At 38.7% G+C, this 25,969-nt stretch overlaps 1 protein-coding gene across 3 annotated transcripts in view; it reads left to right on the forward strand.

Moving 5' to 3' along the window:
* Positions 1-6,243: 6,243 nt before the first annotated feature.
* Positions 6,244-25,969, forward strand: part of RUNDC3B (RUN domain containing 3B) — a 48,285-nt gene continuing 28,559 nt past the window's right edge. The window contains exons 1-5 of one of the 3 annotated variants that reach the window (XM_030264639.4): positions 6,244-6,711; positions 13,301-13,416; positions 19,602-19,735; positions 21,809-21,894; positions 24,370-24,459. In XM_030264639.4, the coding sequence (XP_030120499.1) occupies positions 19,706-19,735; positions 21,809-21,894; positions 24,370-24,459 (206 nt within the window). In that variant the 5' untranslated portion in view covers positions 6,244-6,711; positions 13,301-13,416; positions 19,602-19,705. The remainder of the gene's footprint in view (positions 6,712-13,300; positions 13,417-19,601; positions 19,736-21,808; positions 21,895-24,369; positions 24,460-25,969) is intronic. The other 2 variants (XM_030264638.4, XR_012054490.1) reach the window with 2 other exon arrangements.

Below are 25,969 nucleotides of genomic sequence, written 5' to 3' on the forward strand. Positions count from 1 at the left end.
CTTGAACCTACTATGGTAATTTTAGAAGACAGTCAAGCACTGTTACAAGTTACAATATTTTAGCCATAAATCATTACCTGTGTATTAACTAGATGTCTTTTTGTTACAGCTTGCAGTATGTCTTTCAGTGTGTGACAGAAGATCTGGGGCTATCTGGAGTTATGCAATTGCAGAAAGATGTGCATAGATTTTGCAAGAAAATCACAAGCAGGGTGGCAGTGCGCTTACTTGCTCTGAGGCACTACATAGCCTTAAGCCAGCAGTGTGAGACTGTGGATTCAGAATCACAGAATCACAGAATGGTTGAGGCCAGAAGGCCATTTGGTCCAATCTTTGTGCTTACAGAGGGTCCCCTACAGCCTATTACCAAGTATTGCATCCAAGTGGCTTCTGAATAGTTGGTTTCCCTTCCAGAGAAGGAGAATCCACAATCATTCCGGGAAAGCTGTTCCAATGCTCAGTTATCATCACAGTAAAGAAGTTCTTCCTCATATTTAAGGTGCAATTTCCTGTGCATCAGTTTCTCCCTGTTGCCTCTTGTCCTATTGCTTGGAACCACTGAAATGAGCCTGGTCCATCCTTTTGACCCCCTCCCTGCAGACACTCAAACACTGGTGAGGTCCCCTCTCAGCTGCCTCCTTTCAAGGCTGAACAGGCCCAGCTCTCCCAGCCTTTCCTTGTAAGAGAGATGTTCCTGTCCCCCAGTCATCTTTGTTCTCCTCTGCTGGACCCACCCCAAGAGCTCCATGTCTCCCATGTACTGATAATCTCAAAACTGGACACTGTACTCCAGATGTGGCTTCACCAGGGCTGAGTAGAGACGCAGGATCACTTCCCTTGTCCTGTTGGCAATTCTCTTCCTAATGCCTCAGGATTCCATTGGCCTGCAAGGCCACAAGGGCACTGCTTGATCATGGACAGCTCGTTGTCCACCAGGATCCCCAGGTCCTTCTCCTCAGAGCTACCTCCCAGCAGGTCAGTTCCTGGCCTGTACTGATGTGGGGGGTTATTCTTCCCCACATACAGGACCCTGCATTTGTCACTGAATTTCAAAAGGTTTTGCTCTGCCAATCCCTCCAGCCTGTCAACGTCCCTCTGAAGGGCTGCACAGCACTCCAGAACCTCAGCCACTCCTCTCAGCTTCATGGCACCAATGAACTTGCTGAGGAGACATCTGCCCCTTCATCCAAGTAACTGCTGAAGAAGTTAAACAATTTCAGTATTGAACTTTGGGGACATCACTAGTGACTGTCCAGCTAGACTCTGTGCCACTACTCAAAACCCTCTGAGACTTGCCATTTAGCCAGTTCTCAATCCTCACCATCCGCTCATCCAACCCGCTCTTCCTGAGCTTGCAAGGCATGGGGAATTGACAAGAAGCTTGCCAAGGCAGAAGGTTTCTATCAGTAAATGTCCTAAGCATGATATAATAAATATTTGTTTGCCTTGAACCCAGACAGAAATAAATACACTAAACCAGCAGACCCGGCAACAACAAACTAGCATTTTGTAACACAGCTAAACATACAAATAATATGGAACCACAGAGGAACAGAGACTTGGGTATAGTTTCACAAAAGTGATACAGAAAAACATTTTCAAGTAATAAAATCTGAAAAATAAGAACAAAGGATGCAGAACAAGCAGGAAAGAAGCCTGGCAAAATCAGAACAAACTCTAGTCCTAAAAAGAAAAAGAGAAGTTAAATTACTGGTAGCAGACAAGATCCTCTACTTGTTTTGATCGAGGAGTGCGGAACATTAAAACTTCAAGGATGGGAGAGGAAGAATGGGGAGTAAAATCACTCACTTAAGTTCTACCCTTACTGAAGAGTTCTCAAATCTGACCACCCCAACATCAGTGATTCAGACCCTTGAGAACTACACGGCAATCACCACAGCATCCACATATTCATTGCAAAAAGGGATATATTGCTCCTGGATATGTAGAAAAATCAAGTCAATGTTTGACTTGCACACCAATGAAGAAAAAGGATCTTAAATTACATTTTTTATCTTCTATTACTGATCAAATGAGGCCACCAAGTGGCAATGTAAATATTCCAAGTCACAAAGGAAAAGTATAGTAACATTTAATAACGTAACTTTAGAATATGTAAAAAGAATAATCAAGAGAAATTAACACGGATCACATTTTATGTGCCATGGCATAAAGCAATAATCTCATTTATCTCACAAGTAATCTCACAAGCATAACTTTGAAAAGCTATCATGTTTAAGTCATGATGTCTTCAAATGTTGCTTTTTTACTCATTTCAGGCAAGCAATCTTAAACCAACTTGCAACAAGTTTTAAAACCCATAGATTGAAATTTACATCCTTCCAATTCTAAATCACACACATAATTCGTATTTCAGTGTTTCATATTACTTTCCTTGGCCAACTCTACTATGATATAATTTTGTAAAATTCAGGTTTTGTTCTTATTCTCCTTCTGTTCATGACTGTCACCAAGTAAGCTCTAAAACAGCATATGGTACTCTGCTTTCCTCAGTTCCTTTCACTCCTTCCACAGAACTAAGTATCAGCAGTATGCCAAAAAAAGAAGGTGAGTAGAATTCCATGTTCTAACATGCCCTCAAGTCTTTCTTTTAAAGGCTCCTGTACAGATTTTCTAAGACATAAGGATAAGCAATAATGCCGAAGTGCAAGATCTACAAATAATCTGAAAAATGGACCCATTCTGAGAATTCTTGTAGGATAGAGCAATTTGGAAAAGTGCAACTACAACTTCAAATTATACCAATCATGTACAAAGATGTTGGTAAATCAGATATTTGTAGATACCCAGATATGATGCCAAAAAAAAAAAAAAAAAGCCCAGCAAAGCAAAAAATAAGCCCAAACTATTTCAAACCATGACATTAAAAAGAGCAAGTAAAGAGTAAGTGTGTATGCCTCCTACATATACAGAATCACAGAACTGTTCATGTTGGAAAGGGCCTCTGGAGATCATCTTGTCCAGACCTCTACCAAGGCAAGGTCACCTGGAGCAAGAGACACCAGAACATGTCCAGGTGAGTTTTGAATGTCCCTGGAGAGGGACACTCCTTGACCCCCTGGACAGCCTGTGGCAGTGCTCTGCTGCCTTCAACATAGAGAAGGGTCTTTCTTCCTGTATGTTGAGGTGAAGCATCTTGTGGTTTAGTTGTGGTTCATATACAAAGCTAGGCAGCTGACTGGAATCCATGAGATGTGTTCTGTACTATCAGTACACTCAAAATTACCCTAAAGTGCAATAGTAAAATATATCACATCTCACACCAATTTGTGTTTTGCTCCTAACTGAGGGAGTCTTATGTGATAGCTTGAGATCATTTTCTCCTACTATAAATGGCAATACAGTGCCAATTTGTGGATTAGCCCTGGTCAGCAGCTAAGTCCCACACAGCCTTCTGCTCAGTGGGATGGGAGAGAGAGAGAATTGAACTGGAAAAGGAGCAAAACTTGTGGGCTGAGTTAAAGACAGTTTAATAAGTGAAGCAAAGCAGTATATGCAAGCAAAGCAAAATAAGGAATACATTTACTGCATCAACAGGCAGATCTTTAGCCATTTCCAGGAAAGCAGAGAACAGGTACTTGGGAAGACAAATGGTGTAACTCAAATGTCCCTGCTTCTTCCTTCTCTCCCTGAGCTTTTAGCACTGGACACAATGCCATATGGTATGGTTCCTTTTATCAGCTGGAATCTATTATCCTGGATGTGTCCCCTAACAGCTTTGTGCACATCCCCAGTGCTTAAACAACTTTGCATCAAGAATTTTCCCCAATATCTGTCATTTGTTGCAGCTTTTGGCAATTGTTCCTTGTCCGTTTGCTCTGCACTCCTCAGAAAACCTCTTCCTCTATCCTCCCACTGGCTAACTGAAGGCAGTAAGATTTTCCCTTAGTCTATTTTTCTTACAGAAAGGCTTTAAAAATTCAAGACTTACCACAGTATATTTTCTGATAAACTTATTGAGCTTTCCAAAGCAACTGATGATATTCAAATTAATATTTTTTATTCTTTTGAAGTCTTCTAGAACCTTTTTACATTTTCTACTTTGATAAGACAGTAGTGGAAGATAAACTATATTTGGAAGAAAGCAACAATTTTTAAGGAAGTCCATTTACTTGAGGACTAAAACTTATAAATATTAAAACCTAAGGCTTGGTCCAAGCAGATAAGTCTGATTTAATCTTAAATCTCTTTCAAGTATAAAAACCAAAAACTTGCAGTTTCTGGGGAAAAGGTGAAGAGAGAAGATACTTCTGTTTTTTATATATGTAGAAAACTTCTCCTGGGTTTATTTGGTTAAATATTAGTAATTATCCAGTATGTTTATCATCAGTTCAAGAACAGCAAACCTGGCAGCTGAAATTGCTCATCTGCAGAGATTAAATCTACTTCAGCCTTAGCTTGAATTTAATTGAAAGTTTACTCAATCTGCACAAATGTCTTAACAGAAGCTACAGAAACAACAGGCCTTAAAAAAAACTCTGAGAAGAGAAGGAAACCTGAAGACAGGCTTTTAATCTCTGAGAGGCAACAAGTAATATGTGCAGCATTTCCCTTCGATAGTTTGAAAGAAAAAGTAAAGAACAACAGCTTGTTTCAATCTTGTACTAGTAAAGCCACCTAAAATGAATTTTTAAAAGTTTTATTCTTGATTCCAATGTAGAAAGGATATCTTCCTTCAGATTTACCTGTGCCTCTACATCTTTATTTTGTTTCTGGAGCAGAGAGGAAGAGAGGCAGAAACAAAATAATGAACTATCTTATAGTGAATTTGAATGCTAATATCCTTGGGGAAGAAAAACACTCAATCAAAGAAGCAGCTTTACTTTAGAGAAGGCAAAAGAGTTTCCTTACCGTTTCATATCAAATTCAATGAAGATAAAGACTAGATCAAATTTACTCAGTTACATATTGACTGAGGTGAGAATACAGCATATGTACATATACAATATACATATACAGTAATATATGTTGATCTTGGAAGTTTTGCTAAGTGGTAATACTTGAATCAATTTATGAGATATCTTCTGATGAAAAAAACGTTTACATGCTACTACATTTGAAAAAACAGCCATCTATATGGTAATCTACTTTTCAAACTTCTTATGTCAACATAATTCCTCTTCATGTAACACAATTGTGCTGGACACACTTCTAGTTTGACAGGAACTGTCAGAAATAGCTTCATATCTACATGTGATATTCTCCAAAGAAACCATAATCCAATGGGGATTTGCATGTCAGTAAACAGAAATTTTAATGTTTCATTAATAGAAATGGGTAGGTTGGAGTTTAACAGAAACATTTAGGAGTATTATGCGCATAACTCATTAAAAGGAAGAGTTATGCCAAAATTTATTTCACCATTCACCCTCATTGTAAACAAATAAAGTTTGTAAATCAAACAAAATTATTCTCTTAGGCTGAAAGGGAACTTCCTCCCATAAAGGAAGCAAATCAAATTAATCCATACCGTTTCACACCTCCCCAACTAACCAGCCAAATCTACTCTTTCACAGCCACACACCACAATTAGTTTACTGCTAGGCTTTCTTCTGCAGTGCTTTGTCTTCCCGTCTTCCAGTGACATGAACATCATGCAATTCTGCATCTTGATGCCAAGGCAAAGCCCTACAGCCAGGGTTCTTCCAAGCACGCCTTAGTTGAGAGCTGGGTCAGCTGCAGTTTGGTGGCGAAGTGTATTCCCACTTCACTCCCGTATTCCCACAAGCTGGCCTGTAAAGCTGATCTGTTTAATGAAGCATCGTCCAGCACTGCAACAGAGTGCCCAGGGAGGTGATGGAGTCATGACCTGGAGGAGTTCAAGAACCGATGTGGCACTTAGCGGCATCAGGCTGACATAGTGGTGTTCAGTGAAAGGTCGGACTCGTCGATCTCAGAGGTTTTTTCTAACCTTGTGATTCTGTGATCCAAATGAACGGCTGACAGCATTTCAAACTCTGAAAGCTACAACCAGGGAAGTTCTCACATTCTAGACGCCAACGGGCTAAGAAGGGGCAGAACTGGTAACAATTAAAGGAAGACCGCAATTTTACGGACGCTTGGAGAGCCGCAGGGTCCTTCGGGGCTCCGACCCAAGGCCGCCCCCGCCGCCCCCGCCGCCCCTCAGGCGCGGCTCCCGCGGCAGGCGCGCGCCGCTGGGGAGCGCCCGCCGCCCCCAGGAGCGCCGCCAGGGGGCGCGGCCCCGCGCGCTGATTGGCTGGCGGCGCCGGCGCTCTGCGGTGCTGTGGCCGCCCGGCTGCCGGGAGCGGGGGGGCCGAGCCGCCCCCGCCGCGGGCACCCCGCGCATCCCCGCCCGACCCGCCGCTGCCTCGGGCGCGCCGGGACCGGGCAGCGGGAGGAGGAGCACGGGGGCCTCCTCATCCGCTTCCTTCTTGTCCACGTGCGGCGGCGGCAGGAGCAGCATCCTGGAGAGCGGGAGGCCGGGAACAAAGGCTCCGCGCCAGCCCCGGCGGCTCCACCTGCCCTGCCCAGCGGAGATGGCGTCCCTCGGCTTAGGGGGGCTCAACGTCTCCGCCCGCAGGAAGAGCGTCCCGTCCCGCAACGCCGCGGTGGAGAGGCGGAACTTGATCACGGTGTGCAGGTGAGCCCCGGGCCGGGGCCCTGCCCTGCCCGCGGGGACCGTCCCCCCTCGCTGCCGCCGCCGGCCCGTCCCGGCCCCGCTCCGCACAGGTGGGTCGGGGGCAGCAGCGCGGGGGTCGGCCCCGCCGCAGCCCTGTCCGGGGAGGGGGCCGGTGCCGGCTCCCGGGGGGTAGAGCAGCCTCCTCCATCCATCCTGACTCAGCTCCTGGGAGCACTCGCGGGAGGGTGTCCGGGCGGCGGGGGGCAGGGGCTCACCGGGCATGCCGCTGCTGCGGGGCGTCGAATGGCCTCTTTGGAAGCGGGGGACTGACAGGTTTGCTCTCGGCACCATGCTTGCATTCTCGGCGGTGCGGGAGCCGGGCAGGGCAGGATGAGCGCACAGCGGCGCTGGACTCGTGCGGGCACGGCTCTGTAGCTGCCCTTCCACTGCCGCGGTCCGGCCGCGGGCCCGGTCCGCAGTTAGTGTGGTGAGCTTTGGAGTTAATGGCATGGGACCGGCGGGAGGAGGTTCGGGCCGCTGCCCGTGTGCTCCTCCTGCGAGCGCGCCGGTGCCGCAGGACCATCCCGGAGAGGCTGCGCTCCGGGATATTTTTATCTACGAAATCTAGATCAGGAAATCTGCAGTACTAGAGCTACTGTCTCCAAATTTCTTTCTTTCTTTCTTTTCTTTTCTTTTTTTTTTTTTTTTTTTTTAAAGGATCTTAGTGCTGAGCTTATGCAAGCTTAGTAGCAGATCTCTGACGTTCCATTTAAGCGTTTCCACTGCTGTCAGTGTGGAATTCATGCAGTATTTCCAGGTGTGCAGCAGTAACGTCATGGCAAACTTTTAATACGTGGATGTGCTGGTAGCAATGGCTCCATTCGGTCGTTTGTTTCAATTGCTCAATTTTGAAGTTATTAAAGTAATTAGAATAATATCTCGACAGATTCGTGAGGGTTATATAGTTTTAGTTCCTGCAAATCTTTACTAAAGTGACAGTACAACTATTAGATGATTTTGTACCATCATCACTTAATGCTGCAGCAGGATTTTTAAAAACCCATACACGGTCGTATTTCCTAATTTTTTTTTTCTTTTATGGTGTACTGTTAGCAGGTTTTACAAAGTGTGACTTTATCATTCATGTCATGAATTTGCTTCAGTATTCCTTCAAATCATAGTATCTGTGTTTGAGTAGCATCAGTACTATTCTGTCTTTTCCTGGGCTTGTATGCTTATCTCTGCTCCTACCTGTGAAAAAGATATGCAACAAAAAAAATTTAAACAAAGTTTTTTATCAAACCTGCTGAAGTAGCTTAAAAAATAGAAATAGAAGTTTTCATTTTCACTGTTGTTACAAAGATGCAGATATTGCCAGTCCATGTGCTCTGGAAAACACCGGTTTCATCAAGTAATCACACAATTGTACAGGATATAAACAGTCCTTTTTAAAGGAGTATATTGTATTGTACAGAACTTGGTTTTTTTTTCTGCCTCCCACTTGAGAAGAACTCTTCTGTGCTCTGTGCTGTTACATCGTGGGTTTTTTTGGTTTATTTGATGTCCTTGTCCTGAAGTTGAAGTGATGGTGTAATATATTTTAAAATGCTTAGAAATCTGAGGGAATTCACTTAAACACATATAAAACAAAGAGCTGCTGCAGGAACTGCTTGAGGTGTATTATTTTCAGTAAAGCAACTTAATTTTGCTTTTCTTCACAAAACCTAAAGTTCTTAGTTTGTGAATACACATTAAAATTTGGAGTGGATGTTGAGGAGGAAGGATTTGCATTATTATGATGTATGTACATTTATTTATATTTTTGTTTTGCCAGTGTAAGAGTAAATTTTAAAAATATCTCTGTGCTTTACTGTAGTTATTACACATTTTCTCTTATAGAAAAATGTTACTTGTTAGGAATAACCAAGTTGGTATTGAAAAGAGTAAAATAATAGTCCTTTCCAATCAGAATTCTATGAAAATAAGAAATTGTTCTGGTAAAAAATAGCTCCAGTCAATTCATTCAAATTTGGATGGTATGGGCTGTTCCCCAGTGAAGGGGAAAGATCACAAGGAAAATACTCATCTGAGTTACCATCTGTTAACAGTCTCTGATAATTTAATGAATTGTTTTTGTCAAAGCTTCAATTTAGCATATTTTTACTTAATAGCTTTACCAGGTGTTAAGGTTAATCTCATCTTACAGTGATGATGTCTGACTCCTCCTGCAGATGTGGGTAGTTTCTTGTATTTACAGTTTTGGAAGGAGCAGGTTTTATTTTTCCACTAAAATGTTGAGTGTCGCTGTAGCCATGGAAAGTGACATAAATACTTAAGTTCCATAAAACAATTGCATGTGAAAATGCATGGCTGTGTTTTTGTAGCTGCACACCCATGATTTAAATTGGAATAATTCTCAGGGCTTTTTTGAGTATGAAATGCATGTTCTAAGCTGTGTCTCTCTCCTTACTTGTTGAACAAAGATCTGTATAGATACAGAACAACTGAGATGGGTGTCAGAAGTGATGTTCATAGCTGAAACCCAGAATCTCTGTTAACACAGACTTGAACAACTATTAGGAAATATGCTTTTAAAACAGTGATTTTGCTAATACAGGTAAGATCCGTTGCAGTGACATTAACTCCTAACCTAACTGTCTGGTTTCATGATTGCCATGTTTAGCATAAGGCATATTGTTTTATAATCTTAGGGATTATTCTGTAGTAATCATTTGAGTTCTTTAAAATAGTGTTTTAATGACACTTCCCAAATTGCAAGCTAAATAATAATGAGAAAATCCTTTCAGTCATTTGAAAACTTAAAAGGAGCCGCAGAATCTGACGAGGAAAAGGGACAGATTAATACATCAGTCTGATTTCCCACTGTTTTGCTTTTTGGTGAGAGACTTGTTGCTGTTTTGGAAATAAACCTATGGAATTGGGATGCATCCTCAAAATGTTTGGCTTTGGTTTGGAGTTATTCAAGCAATTTGGGAGACTTCTTGCACATGTTGCAAAACAGTGGAACAACCTACCCTAAAAAAATCGGTTTAAGTCTTTCTTATTCAAGAATGTCTCCGTCTTACATAATTCATAAGGTCTTCTTAAGGTTGGGAGAATGCTACTCTTTCTACATCTTCTTTTTGGCTCAAGCAAGAGTAGATTTGTGACAGAGAAAAATGTGTAATAATCCAAATCACCAGAGTTCATGAAGGTCATTTAGCAACATTGATATTGGAATCTCTCCAATGGCAGTTATTGTAGTAAAAAAAAAAAAAAAAACCACAGAAGTCAGGGAGTAAAAGTTGTTGCAGTAACACAATGGGAAATGTTGGATAAAATACTTAAATAAAAAAAAAAAGTCTTGAAGCAACTGGTATAATAGCAACAGAAACTACATTACTCATCTGCTCTTACAGTCCACTTGGAAGTTAACCTCTGGTGTGTGAGCAGACTGCTGCTCTGGGGTGCAGCACTGCTGTGGCAGCGCAGTGGAGAAGAGATGGAGTGAGGCGGTGCTTGGGCTCTTTGCCCAGGTAGCAAGTGAGAGGCTGAGAGGAAAAAGCCTCAAGTTGCACAAGGGAGGTTTAGATTGGGTATTCAGTGAAATTTCTTGGCGGAAGGAGTGGTCAGCCATTAGAACAGAGTGCCCAGGGAAGTGGTAGAATCACCATGCCTGGAAGCGTTCCAAAAAAGTGTGGATGTGGCACTTGGGGACATGGTTTAGTATGGACTTGGCACGGTAAACGATTGGACTCCATACTCATAGAGGTCTTTTCCCGCCTTAGAGATTCTGTGAAGATGGGAGCAATGCAGGGAGCCAAGGGAACAGCTCCAGCTATTTGGACCTTTTTTCTTCATAGCTCTTGTGTTCTTCAGACCTGACCTTTTGTTTCTTGATTTTCAGTTTCCGTGCGGCTCCACATAATTGTGCAAGAGCGTAGAATTTCTGGTCTGGGGCCCCCTACACTGGAAACAACTTCAATGACAGAGGAGAATTGCTTACTTAGTGTACAGTGTAACTTAGTTACAGTGTAACTTTTTTACAAAGGCATAACTGCTATATACCCTTAATCCTTTTTCCAATATACATGGTAAACATGGTAAAGTGTGAATATCTAATATGCAGAACACACTCATGACTTTTAACTTGCGCTTAAATATATGTTTGCCTCTTTGTAGTATTTGGAGAAAAAAAGGTAACACACGAGTATTTGCCTAAGAGTATTTTTTTAAATATCAAAAGAATATTTCTAGTGAAACAAATTTTGCTTGGTAGTGCTGTTATCTTCCTGGATTATAGAAGTAAGTACATACTTGCACTCCCTGTAAGTTCTCCTAAAAGGAAATCTAACCCAACTTGACTATAAAGGTTTAGGTTTTTGGTGAAAGGGTAGACGTGTGAAAATTAACATTTCTGACATTATGGCAGTAATATGAGCACTTAAAAAGAACGCTATTTTGATGACGAGCTCTTAGACTGTATTTTATAATCAGACCCTAGGTATATAAAACATTTTTGTTTCCTTAAATGCTAGATATTTTTTTCTTCAATTGTGTTGCAGAATGCTTTAAAAATAAAAAGAAAATAAAGCTTATCTCTGATTTTTAGAAGTGTTGTGAAATTGCTCTTAAGTGTTTCTTCTTGAATATATCTCTATTTCTGAATAGGTACTCTATACAGTATTAAGTAGTGAACTTTCAAGTATGACATTGAATACAGGAAAAATAGATGTAGCTTTATATTGTATTCTACTTGATTTTGCATTTTATGGATGATCCTATCTCTTGAGTTTTATGATGATATTCCTGTATACAGGGCATTACATCACACTGCTAACTCACTGTCTATCTTGTGTATGGATCTGTGAGTGATGTGCTGCACTGTATCTTTTTCAGACCTGCATGGTGTGGGAGGACTCATCCTGTTACAGTTAATATTAGCTTAGTCATGGCATTGCTATAGGCATTTGTTTTTCAAAATGAAGGGTTTTTTCTTAATCAAAATTTTCTCAACTCTGATATAGCTTTGAGGAAGCGATAAGTTCTGCCATTAGAAGAGTTAATAGCAGTTGACTGGTGGGCATATATGTCTCTCACTTACTCAAAATTGGTTTAAAATATAGAGGAGTTCAAAACTTGAGTCATAATTTGGCACTGCAGGAGAAGCTTCCTTCTCCACCCCAATTCACTCCTAATTCTTGTTCTGCAAAAAACACTACAGCAATAGAAGCCTGCAGGAAAGGTAAAATACGGAGTCTTTATTCAGAAGTTTACTGAGTAAAACATATAATTGAATGGAAACTCTTGAGCTATGTGCCAGTTCAGTTTGAGCACATTAGTTTTGTGCATCAGAAGGCTGTGCTGACTCCACTAAGGAGGCAGTTACATCTGTAGTACAGAGCATTTCAAAATAGTACCAGTGTAAGGAGCTTCATTCCTGCCCATGCCTATAATGCTGTGTTGCTTCTGCAGCTGTGCCACAGAAGTGCTTTTGTTGAGATGCTGTAAAGGATATTTTTTATGAATGTATCCATATTTAAGAGTCACTTCTCCCCTTCTTTCCAGGACTGAAAATCTAGAACGGTTCATAATGAGCACCATAAAAAGTAGAACTGGCAAAACTGAGGAAGCCAGCACTTTCTCAGGTGTAGGATCTGGGAGGAGCAGGCAGAGTGAGAACATCTTGAGTTGGTACTGTTGACATTTGGGTGTTGTGAAAACTATCTCCTCAGGCTGCAGTATGGCTCTGTTAATACAAATAAGATTGTTGCAAAAAACCATAATAAATCTGAAGCATTTACTACTTTTAAGTTTAAGAAATTTGTCTTGAAACACGAAACTGGAAGAACAAGTTGAAGAAAGGAAAATAATGGATAATGATAAAAATTATGAAGGTAGAAGAAAAATAAGTTTTTTGTCACATTTGTTGAGGTTTAAGCTATCCTCTGAATAAGAATAAAAGTTTGTATAAATGTAGGAGTAACTAAACACAGCAAGCTGGCCAGCTGACTAATTGCATCTTGTCTGCATTTTACAGTGACTTGATTCAGCCTTTCCAGTTTTTCAATTTTCCAATGTTGGATCATTGAAATTGAAAGCTTTTCTAGTATAATAATGAAATAATATAGTGCTGAATAAGGATTACCCCCATTCACAGGGAAATCAGCCTAAGTGAATGCAGAGTTAATAATGCATAAAAATTAATTGTTTTATAACATGTCTAGATTATTTTTGCATTAAGATGAGATTAAAGTGTTCTCATAATAGGATAAAGTTTGTATTTCTGATTATTGGACATGGATTTTGTGAATAAAAGGAGCACTGATAAAATGTCAAGCAAAAAATGTTTATGTTTAGGATTACAAAGAGAAACTGATGTTGGATGCTTTTGAGTGCTTGTTTTTCTTCAAGTGCATTAAAATAGTTTAGAAAAGAGAAAAATAATCGACTCATTTCTGTGTGGAAAGGGTGGGGATTTTTGTTTTCTCTCTGTTTTTAAGGATTTATGCCTAAGACCAGCAATACCAATTGCACTTACATGCTGTATCTGAACATTCTGTGTGTCATGTTGATGTGACTGAACTTGATAGCATCAAGGTGGATTCTGGTTCCTTGCTGTTTTGGTCTATACAAGCTGCTATAGAGGACCACTAATTATTCATACAATTTATGATTGTCCCATATTTTTTGCTCTAGGTTTTCAGTCAAGACTCTGATTGACCGTTCCTGTTTTGAAACTATCGATGATACTTCCCCTGAATTTAATAATTTTGCAGCCATTCTGGAACAAATTCTAAGTCATCGACTGAAAGGTATGTTAATTAACTTCCTTATTGGTGATGATTTTGGCATGAGAATTTGTTTATACAAAAGCAATGTGCATCTGTACAAACCCCTCAATGCTGAATGAAAGCAATGGCTTTCTTTCTTTGTCCTGTTGCTGTTACCTTCCTGATTCTGTGCATTACTATGGAAAAGTGAAAGCAAGTATTTCTGTGAGACATGTTTCCAATGATCTTGTTGGAAGCCTTCTGGGCTGGTAATTAGGCAAGCGAATGTTGCCATGGTGCTAAGCTCTGTCTGCTTTTCTGCTTTATGATAAGGCTATGTCCTAAGAGTCTAAAAGACAATTATATTATCTGCTTCAGTAGGAGCTACAGAGCGTATCTGGTGCTGCTCCCATCTCTTCCTCCCTTCCTTCCTTTTGTTGCCTTCTTTCCCATATACTGTATTTAGGTCCTTCCATTCTATTGCCCCACCCCTTTAGTGAAGCTGTTTTTTCTGCTGGAGAATGTGCTGAAATAGATTGCTTTTGAGAAAGGTCACTTGTTGATTTCTTCTTGTATCAAGTCAGGTGTTCTAGTTCCAGATAATGTCTGTTTGCATTTTCCAACCATTCTAGAGGAAGCTGTTTTGCTCAGAGAACAGAGTGTGCTTTAGCAGTAGCAGCCACTAGCAGAGGACCTTGGAAAAGTCTTCTCTTTTCTCAGTTCTGTATACAGTTTATGAAATGATTTCAGGATTATGAAAAACATCATAATCATCTAAATATAGATGTGTAATATGACAATCTACTCATTTTCATACTTTTTAATATTCATAACCAAGCTTTGCGAACAATACTGTGTGTAGGCTGACATTTGAATAGCACAATTACTACCTGCTGTGGTTCTGTCAGAGGAGGGAAAAAATGGTGCACAGTATGGTAGAAACACAGGGTTTGTCACATTGTGACAAAAATTTTTGGAGTGATTATGGGTACTTAGCAGCTTGACTCTGCAGGGAAATTGCTCTCTTTTCTCCTTCTCCTCCTCCTCCAGTTTCAGCAATATTTGTACAAAAGAAATTGTAAATTTTGGGGTTTTTTTTGTCAGCGTTCTTTTGCTTTGCAGTTTTTTATTCAGGACAGGCAGTACAGAGAAGAAGCCTTGACAAGCTGGCAAATGGAATTTGCAAGTAAAAAATAATTTCAAGTAAGAAACTGAGAAATTCAAATAGCTAAATTTTTGTTTCAGTCTTCCCCTTGTAATTGCTAGTATAGTTTTCTAAGTTTGCAGAGTTAAAATTACAGAAAAAGGCAGGAACTTGTGGATTGTGTTGCAAACTGAGAATGTTTTGATAATAAGCTAGTTGACTGCTTGTAATTTTTAAAGATTTTAAAATAATAAACCGAAATTTGAGATAAGGAATGTACTATAGCACTTCAAATTTTAAGAGGATATGTATTCTACAACTCGGGTCTTGAAAGAAATTGTATTTTATTGATGGAATTGACTAATATATTCTGAATGTATACTTAGATAAATAGCTTTGTTGTATTGAAGCTGTCAGGATAATCTCATGGCAATGTAGTTAAACGGATGATCCAGATTTGAGAGTTTAAGTATATTACTTTAAGGCCATGACAAACCACAGTTCTTAATCTTTAGCTTCCTTTGGAAGCACTGGCTGAGGAAGGAAGAAAAAAAGAAAAAAAACCCACTTACTTTATGTTATAAAGTATGAAGTTTGCTTTTATTAGAAAACTTTTACTGGTAACTCTTCTGACATTAAATTTAATGTATTTTTAAGGAGCAAAGCATAGTCTTGATGGAATATAGTGACTGTTTCTGTTTATTGGTTTCATACTTGATTAGGATCCAGACAACAAAAACCTAAACCCAAAATGGCAGGAAGAAGGATGATTATTTTAAAGGGAAAAGAATTCAGCTACAGGGATTAGAATTTTGCACTTTTTCTAAAACCATTGCAATAAAAAATTCTGTAGTAGTAGTTGTCCAAGCCTTATCTTCTTAGGTGTTCTGGAAAAAATGGCTGTTGTAGAAACACAAGGACTATGTAAAATGGATTTTTGGTAGGTACCCAATCTGATGCTCCTGGTAGCAAAAGGGTCATTAAATAGCATTTTTTTATTTAACCACCATGAGTGGTTTTGTTGATTGGATTTTTTTTATATTCACTCTTATTGAATAATTAAATTTTTGAAAGTTTTTAGAATGTCATCCAGTCCAACCTCTTGCTCAAAGTAGGGCTGTCACAGATTACTCATGACATTGTCCAGTTGTAGTGAAAGTATCCATGATGTTTCTTAAACTCAGTGCAGTTTGCAGTTTTATTTCCCCCTTTACTGCCCAACTTTGACCTTGCACTTAACCTTTTGTGACTATGTGGTGTTCACGGGGTAGTGAGCCAGACCGAGAAGTTGCACAGGCAGAAAACTGATGGCTTTCCCCATGAATGCACTTTTTTTAGCCCAGCTGCTCATATTTTTAAGACTATTTTACGTATGAGTATTTGCTTAGTAGTAAAATGAGATTGGCAGAAGCAAACCAGCTCATAGCTGCTCATATTCTTAAGAATATTTTACATATGGGTATTTGATTAGTAGTAAAATGAGATTGGCAAAAGCAAATCAGCTCACACAACAGAGGTCTGTAAATGCTGCTTGAATGTATCTGTTCATGTGATACAGAAGACTTGGCACATATGACACGAAAATAGTTCCAAAAAGGTAACATAATAAGCTATGGCACTACCTTACAGCTGCATACTGTAAGGTATGATACTGCCAACAAGTATCAGTCAGGAATAAGCCCCTGTTGACATTAAAAGCAATCTGAATTACCCTAAGGACGAGAATTTGAGCAAGCTGTATTATCTGTTTTTAAGGGACTGCCTTGAGCTGTAGAAAGTGGAGAGCTATTTCTCTGTACTGTGTAACACTACATGTGCAGTGTACCTGGTACTTCCTACAAGTGCTGGATGTGTTGAGAACGTGGAGTCGACCTAAGATTGTAATGAGGATGTTTGTATCTAGTTGTTGGCACAGAAATGGGTTGATACAAGTAGGTGTGCAGCAGTTTGCAAAGATGTGGTGAAAGCAAAAAAAAAAAAATCACTATTTGTTTATATTTGCTTTGCAGTTCTGTAGACAGGAATGGAATTTATTTGAACAATGTTTAATATTACACATGCAGCTTTCATGTTTACCTAACAATTTTGTTTGGCTGACAAAACCAGCATCATTTCTGTTGGAATAGCTGTCAGCTTCTACATCTTCAGATGACATATGAACTTCACAGCAAAGACCACATGCTTATTGTCCTGTGCATCTCTTGAGAAACTTCCTTTTCCTCATGACGCATTTTGACAGAATGTAAGTTCTATACTAAAACTAGCTTTTAGTTTTTTCAAGATCTTTAAAAATTTACGTATGATTTTGAAATCAGAGAACAGATCAGGTTAGAAGGGTCCTTGGAGAATCATCTGGCCCAATCATTTGGGGATGGGAGTCTAGATGAGAATATCTGACACCCTGTCCAATCATGTCTTGGAAACGTCCAGTGATGGAAACTCTACCACATCACTGGATGTTGCCACAGTGAATTTTGGTTCTTATTGTAAAAAAATTTATTTCTTGAGATGCAACCTCCCCTAGTACAACTTGTATATGTTGCCTTTTGTCTTCTGTGTGACTCCTTGTCAAGAGGGAGCTTTTACCCTCTTTAAGTACTGGAAAACTGTGATGAGTTCCCCCATTGAGCCTTCTCTTCCCTGGAGAGGAAAAACCTAATGCCTTCAGTATTTCCTCATGGGACAGGTTTAACAGCTCTTTGAACATCTTTGTGACCTTCCTTTGGACCCTCTCCAATCTGATCCTGCACTTGAATTGTAGAGACCAGAACTGGACACGGTACTGCAGGCAAAGCCTGACAGGTGCTGAGTAGTGGGAGCTATTTCATTTCTCATTCTTGAGACTTCTCGTGGCTGTGTGCATTGAGTGCTTTAAGGGCCAAATAAATTTCACATGCTGAAAGCTTTTAAAATTTTAGTAAATTTATAGTTTAAAATCTTATTTGGTATTTCTTAAAATACATTCTCACTATTCTCAGTCAGTCTTTTCCAGCATTTTTTTGTGTATAGATAGGTTGAGAAAGTTTTTTTCATATTATATTAATTATGACACTATGGGCAAGTTTTAAAGTGGCAGGAACAGAATAGTGAAATATAGGAGACCTTGGTTCACTCACAGCTAAGCTGGCTGTGAGTTTCAAGTGAAGAAAATTCCTGCTGAAGTCTGAAACCCATTGCAGCCTCTTAGAGAGCTGGAATGAGATGGGAGCCCACTGTAATGTCAGAGTAGGTTGAATTATGTCCAGCTGGCTTTCTTGATCAGTGTAAGCCAAGTAAGTGCTGTATGCTGGTATGGATTTCTGTTGTAAAGTTATCTCTTGTTTTAAATGAACATGTCTTTTTCAGGTGTTCAATTGTAAAAGGAATTGCCTTGCATTAGAAGCTTCAGAAAACTGGAGTGAAACTATTTTTTGCTGAATATATTCTGCCCTTAAGATAGTTTGAAAAAGACTACAAAAGTTAATATGTCATATGCTTGCCTTTATTGTTGGAACTGGAAGTCATCTTTACAGCATAGCTGCATTTAATTTTGTAGGTACAATTCCTAGGGCAGAAATGTTTTTGATTTGGTGAAGAATATGAAAAAATATCTGTAGCTTTTTGTGTTGTTAAAATGCTATTGAATTTTTGTTGCTGTCCACTAAACTTGGCATTTCAACAAAAATAGTAAATTTGTAAGAGCACATACCTTGTGGAATTTCTTTTATTTTAGTCCTTAGAGCTGAGCAGATCTAAAACTACAGTAACTGTGGAATATTGGATATTATATATTAATTCTTCCTGCTTATGTCTTTTTTTGGGTATGTTTTAAAGTCCTTTATCATGCTTTGAATTTAATAAATGTATCTTTGAAGGAAGCAGATGGACCACAAAATCGTGTACCTCTAGGGGAAGAAGAACCTGCCACTTGAATTTCTTTAGCTCATAGGGGATAGATCTTTGACACTACTTTGGCTATGCTTGAAGCTAAGTCTAGTCATGTCAGATAAAAATGCATATTTTGAATTTTATTTGCAGTATGTATGATGTGCAGTATCACTTTAATATATTTTTCTTAAAATCTGAGCTTGCTACAGAAAAAGAGTTAGAAGTCTATCACATACATTAGTAAAGCTTCATAAGTGCGATTCAAGACTTGAAATAAGAGAAAATTAGCTTCAAAAGAGCTCATTTTGTATGGGGACAAGGTTTTGCACACAGCAGTGCTGGCAGTCACCAGAGGGTAATATTAACCTTACTTGTTCCATACCTGTTTGCAGGTATGTCCAAAGTGAGGACAGTGTGCTTGCTGCTTGCTCTGAAAAACGGATTGAGCTGTTGTGCTGCTGCTGAAATTTACATGGAGATGTTGCAAGTGCTATGTAGTTTTGCCTTTCGTTTTCTAAGTGCAATACATTGCAAACTGGAAAAAAATGTGAGGGATTTTGGTTGTAGTTCCAGAAGAGGTAATGATCTCCTCTATTATTTTCTCTCAGTTTCTGAGGGAATGTTCTCTGTATATGCAAAAGAAATTTTGATTGCAAAATTTTTTTGCTTATGCATCAGTTTCTCTTCAAATCAAAGTACATTTTGAAAGAATACAATCTGTTCCTGAAATAAAGATAACACTACCACAGCAAGTGGTATTTTATATTTTAATTATATAATATTTTTAAGAATAACAATCTCTCTACTTGATTGTATTAGTGAAGTGTATATGCTGCCTATAGAAATAGCATAAATACTTCTTGCCTCATATTTTTAAGTCACAAGTTTGTGCTCTGTTGTGACAGAAGAATTCTGTGAAGGACTCTTGAGTATTATTTTAGCATAGTAACAAGAAAAAGCCCAAGAAAGTACACATACATACATACACAAAGCCTGCCCTAAACTTCTCTTTGTGCATCACTTTCAAAGCAGGGAGAGCTGTATAATGCAACTTCTTTTACATCTACGAGTCAGTTTTCAGTAGGAATTCATGGACTTGTTTGTAGAAAATCCTTTCAGTAAAGGCAGCATATCGGGGAGTACTTAATTACATTTATCTCCAATTAGCAGAGAGGGAGGTTCATAAGCCTTGATGTATCTTGTATTTTGATTTAAGGTCAGATCACCTGGTTCGGCTATGAAAGCCCTCGCAGTTTCTGGGACTACATTCGCGTAGCGTGCCGAAAGGTCTCTCACAATTGCATCTGCAGCATTGAGAACATGGAGAATGTCGGTTCTTCTAGAGCTAAGGTAGGGAAGAGAAAGGCTAAAGTGACTCTTTTATTACATTGCTATGACATTTCTGTGCCCGTAAAAAAACCATAGTACTTAGCTTGCTCTGCACATTTTTTCATTGTTTGAAATATTTTTTTAAATGTGCCTGGTAAGTATTTGCTTTTAAAAGCCCCCACTTTTAAATCAAAATATGTTTCCTTTAAGATTGCTTACTCGATATGAAAAATTCTCAATTCAGTGATTGTGTTATGTTATGAAAGGATTGTCCTCAGGTTTTTTACTTTATGTAATTTTTTGAAAACACAGTTTTTTAAGGGAAGTTTAGTTCTTGTGGACATGCCTAAGAAATATTAAAATTGTAGAAATTGGGTGATTTTTTTTCTTTCCCCTTCTAGTCATTTTAATTCATGTTGAATTTATGCACGGATAGAATAGGTGTGATCAGCTCTTAAGATTTTTTTTATAGGTCTTTCTGAATTCTGAGATTTTTAATAGATATGAATATTTAAATTCAGTAGATAAGTTGATGCAAGTCTACTTTCTGAAATACTTTTATAAATAAATAAAAACTTCCTATTACTCTGTGGAATGCTTCATGCCAAACAGTAGACAACCTAATGTGTGCAGTGAGTTATTTGTGCAGTGAGTGTGGAAAACGGTGTCCAGTTTAGGGGAGTATTTTGAGTGTCTGGATATGAAAAGACAGCAAGCACGTTGACACAAATACCCATCATGTGCATCACATTGACTAGTGGTCCAAATTATAATTCCTCAGCCTGGAATCTGTCAGCAAGGGTTTGCCAGTGCTGGTTGGCTCTGCAGTGTCACTGGAGGTATGAAGGCTTTAGTCCTTAGCTAAGCAGCATCATCAGTTTCATGGTTTCAGTCACATTCTAAATAAATGCAACATAAAGGCAGCTATCCAAGTAAAAGTCCTTTCAATTTCAGTGGGATTTAATTTAGTTTCTATATTAAATTTTTTGCTGTGCTGTTGGTATTTATGAAAGCTATTTTTTTTAGCATTTCATAGAATCTTAGAATGGTTTGGGTGAGATATTGAAGACCATCTAGTTCCAATCCCCCTGCTGTGGGCAGAGACATCTTCTTACTCTCTTTTAGCTTGAAGCTACTACCTGTTGTCCTGTCGCGACATGCTCTTGTAAAAAGTCTATCTCCATCTTTCTTGTAGGCTCCCTAGAAGACCACAGTTAGGTCACCCTGAAGTAGAATTATAATCTGCTCTTGGTTCTGGTAGAATGTCTGTAGTGATATTCAGCTAGATGCCAGTAAGCACCAAATATATTAAGCATAAAGTCATCGTACTTACCTAAGTGTTTGTAGGTTTATATGGCTTACAAGAAATGTTCCTGGTGTTCACAGAAACACAGTCATAACTGTGGCAGCCATTGAAATGTCTCCCTCTTGTAAGCCACAATCCTATGCACCAGACCTGCAAACACAGCACAATGTAGTTTCCTAAGGGCTATTTTTTCAAGTTATTGCTGTTGGTTATGGAACTGTTTGAGTGAAGTTTTGCTTTTGGACTCTAAAAGATTTAGGCCTCTTGGATTTGATTTCCCGCCTGTATTTTATGTGCACGTTCTATAATAATGTTGTTACTGAGGGGAAAAAATATTGCACAGCTCGTTTTTTTATGTAAATCCCTCAAGAATTTGAATGAACACAGAGAATCACTTTGAGGACAAGTTTCTGCCACTTTACTGGGGAAACAACTGGATGCTTTCAATACCATTGATTTTAAAATTTAAACCTTTCTGCCCTGATCTACTGCCTCCCACATACATGAGCTTTTCAAAAGGCTGGAGCATATAATTAAAGAAAAAACCCTCCACTCTCTCTTTTAAATTTTGGATAACTTTATTTCACAATAAACTTTGTGTCCTTGTAAGAATACATTTTTTATTTTCATTATTGCTGTAAAGAAGTACATCCTAGCAACTGTTTTTGTTCAATGGTAGTTTTTTTAATCAGTCATTTACTTGGGTAAACCAGTGGTATTAGTTTTCAGATTGTAAAACTGTTTCTTTCTGTAATGCTTAAATATTTGATACCTGTTTTGTCTTGCAGGGTCGAGCATGGATAAGAGTAGCACTTATGGAAAAACATTTGTCTGAATACATTTCCACAGCTCTGAGAGACTTCAAAACAACCAGGTCTACAAGAATTTTATTTTTGCAATATTTTAGTAAATGTTGTTTAAATGAGGGACTTGAAAGTGAATGGGCACTTGATTTGTACAGTAAAGGATGTCATTAATGAAAGACCTGTCACCTAGTGAAAGGCATCTAGAGCTGGTGTGGATGTGGTTTTAGTATGGGTAAAACTGCAAAATTGAAAATCTTTTTGTGATTTAAAAAATGTGGAAATAAGCCTGGAATTCTTGAAAAGTCAGAAGCAAAGAAATCCTCTCTGAAGTAGGAACTAAATCTGAAATTGTGGTGTAGTAAGGATAGATGTAGTATTCATTTCAAAATTGATAGAAAGTATAATGACTCAATAAAAATAATTTTTGTAGAACTTCTTCTGAAGAAAAAAAGAAGAGAACTCCAGGAACCTCTTGAGAGCTGTAGAGTAGCAAAATTAGTAATCAGGCATAGCTGGGTTTCTTGATATAATAAGAAAAATGTATAACAGATTCTTGTTTTAACTTCTAATGATAAAATCAGGGATGAGAATATGTGATGGAGAATACTCTGTCAGTTTTGGACTGGTTCTAGATAATGTGATTATTAGATGCTATTTTATTTCCTAACGAGTATGTCTCAGAGATTTTTCATGAAGTCATCTGAATACAAGTTGATCTGTAACATGTACTTTGTGTTGAACTCTAAAAGTTTAGACATGTTAAAACAAAAAGAATTTTCTCTGTAAGGACTTCCATTAATTTAGCATAATATTTGTTTAATGTTGTTTGTCCAGAGATTTCCATATATTTTGCCAGTATTAAGCTGATTTTGAAACACAACTAGGTAAACATCCCATTTCATTGCAGTTTCAAAACCTGTTGTCTTACCCAGATTTGCTTGCATTTACCATGTGTATGTAGAACACAAGATTATCTATCATGCTGGTAGCTCTTTAAACCTCACTGTTGTGTTTAGGGGCCTGAAGGTAGTACTTGAATGAAGCGGCACATTCTTAGTGCTGGATGTGCATATTATACTTGGAAGAGGGGTTGGATTAAGCATGGACACAGAATTATTTTTCTAACTAATTGGTCAGACTCTTAAATTATAGCGGACTGTTGTGTTGTGAGATGTCAAGTATATAGCACTGAATGAAGATTTGTGGGTTTTCCAAGGGGACTGTTGATTTGGCTGGATTGCTGCAGCTGTCTTTAACCCTGGCACTGTCAATCTAACTTCTACATCTCACCATTGAAGGTGTGCCTTGTCCTTTTTGTGTGATTTCTCCCTAGGCACTGTTTTACAAGAACTCAGTGCAGATTGCTACCTGGCAGTGATTTTACAAATGCCAGTGAAATAGCTGGTAATCTGCATGTGCTGGAAGCACTGCTGTTTGTTCACAAATAAGAGTCACTGTGCTGAATCAGACTGGAGTTCCTCTAGCTCAGTGCTCTGACTCAGCCAGTTTAGCCTCCTAGTGCCCTTCCTGAAGTCAGTACAGAGCTGAGTTGGTACTTCCTAGCCTCACTGTCAGAATGACAATCTCTGTCTTCTAAGAGAAGTCTTACAGATTTCTTCCTTCTGCTGAGAGCATCTGAGGTCTTGGACGACTCATTTCTCTGTAGTGAATGGATGTCTGTTACAAAGCTGCAAAAGTGGGACTTCTCACAGCATGCATTATAACACAGTTCAATTTCTGGAGCTGGGCCTCAAAACATGTCTTTTCTGGATGTTCACCATGCAGCCAACTGGAGCTCTCTGAACTATCCAGAAGCTTTCATGCAATTCTTAAAGCAGATGGAGTTTTGGTAGGGCAGTATTGCTGGTACTTGTCTGGTTGTAGTCAGTAATCTGGCACATTCTTGCACTAATCCACTGGTAGGACGTAAAGGTGAACTGTGCATCTCAGTTCTCACTTAGTGACATTTCAGCCTTGGCTTTGGTACTGAACATCTTGGTTTCCCTCTTACCACATGTAATTCTCAGCTGAATTCTGATGACCTTCCAGCATGCATCTTCCCAGCATGCAATATTTTAAGAAAAGGTAAACTACATGAAAAACAGCTGATTTGTGAAAATATTTTTTTAAAAAATATCAGCTACTAGGAATGAAAATTGAATGTTAAACTTTAAAAGAACCTGCAAGTACAATTGTGAGAGAGAGCTGCTTTTCATGTGATGGAATCATTACTTCTTTATGTACATGACACAAATTCTTCCTTTTAGAGGTAAAAAATAACATACCTTCATAATTTTTTTGCATTTTAGCCATCCTGTTCTACTAGTTCATAGGACTAATATTGAAAATTCTTTTTGCTTATGTCTAAATTCTTCTGTGTTTTAAGATTGAGACGTTTTGTGCTATATAGTCTATTAGTTTGCTTTAATTGAAACTAAATATGAATGCTTCTGGGGTTCATTAATTGTTTTAATTTAAACTGGAATTCTTCAGTTTTTTGCTAAATATGAAAAATAGCTGAATTAATTTCTTTTTTGTTGAAGGAGGTTTTATGAAGATGGAGCAATTGTTCTTGGTGAAGAAGCAAATATGCTTGCTGGTATGCTGTTGGGACTCAATGCCATTGATTTCAGGTACTGTATTTGTGTGCTTCATAACAAAATGCTCAGGAAAAGTACTTACAAATCAATGTATTATGGAAAACATTCTTAAATTCCCATGGTAATTTGAGAGACAAAACTTAGGTTGAGGCAAAGAAGAGGGCAAGACAGAGATCTTGAATGGCTCTTCTAGATAAGAACCAAGTCATGCTTTTATGTAACTGCATGAGTATGGGGTAGTTTCTTCAGGTATCAAAATCCTAAGAGGAAAGAAGTATAATTGCAGAAGGTATTTCAAACCTATTAAATGAAGTTTATAGGCATGACATCTTTTAAAGTTATTTTTAAACTGTAAGGAAAACTGTGTGATTAAGTACTTGGTTTGTCCTGGTACTCGAGGACAGCATCGGAACTGCATGTGTAGAAGGTAATCTTTAACTTTATCACTTCTAAATTTGAAAAATGTAATCTAAAATGACCATTTAATATCAATTTGTGTTAAAATTACCTGCAGCTAAGGTGCTTAAATTAATTGACCTTTGCAATTTCTAGCCAGGCTTTTGTGGGCTTTCCTATATGATTAATTCTGTGGTTTTGAGGTAACAAAAGTGCAAACACACCCTAGATAATAAAAAAAACCAACACGGCATGTGTATATATATACATATATTAAAAAACCCATCAGCAATATCTAAAGATTACAGTGCCTGTAAAAAGATAGAACCTGGCTGGTGCAAGACCTTGTTAATATGCCTGGTTGGGCCAATTTAGCCTCGGGCAGAGCCACTTGTAGAGAGTTTCATAACCCAGCACAAGGGAAAGAAGACTGATAATACTGTTTTTCATTCTTCTGCCAGTTCACTGTTAGTATTTACCTTGCAGTAGCATTAATGCTTGTCACAAACCAATATTGGAGGTAAACTGCCAGAAAACAGAATGCGTTGAGTGATTGACCATTGCCAAAAGGCTCTTCAGAGATTTACTGCTATTTATGTACCTCTGTGCCAGGCTTCTTGGACCCTTCTATGAGCCAGCCAAATTGTTGAAAAATGAAAAAAGCATCCCCAGTAATAGGACGGGATAGTTCTTTTTTTGTTAGCTAGTTTGATTCACAGAAGCTTCACAGAAGCCTATTAGTGGCAGAAATTATGGGAGAATAATGCTTAGAGAAGAAAAGGAACAAATAAGGAATGAGCAGTGTTTTCCCTTTCTGGTGGTAAAGAGCATTTAGTTCAGCTGGCGTGGAACTGCAACTGGTGGGGAAAGGAAAATAAATTGAAACAACCTATAAATGAAGTCTTGATGGCTGCTGAACCAACATGGAGTCAGATAAGTGCTAATACCAGTGTAAGGAGGGGAATGTCATGTTTGCATTTAAAAAAAAAGGGAAAAAAATAGGGAGGGAGAAGGTGAAAACACAGGATAGCTTCTTTTTCCAGCATTGTTTCATTAGAATGACTTAACTACATCCTCAACATATGTTCTGGAAGAATCGAAGTGTGCTGCAGGATGATAAGAGTGCTAGCTTTGTCTACAGCAAAAT

This window comes from Taeniopygia guttata, chromosome 2 (genome assembly GCF_048771995.1).
Source record: "Taeniopygia guttata chromosome 2, bTaeGut7.mat, whole genome shotgun sequence".
In the NCBI taxonomy this organism is placed as follows: Eukaryota; Metazoa; Chordata; class Aves; order Passeriformes; family Estrildidae; genus Taeniopygia; species Taeniopygia guttata.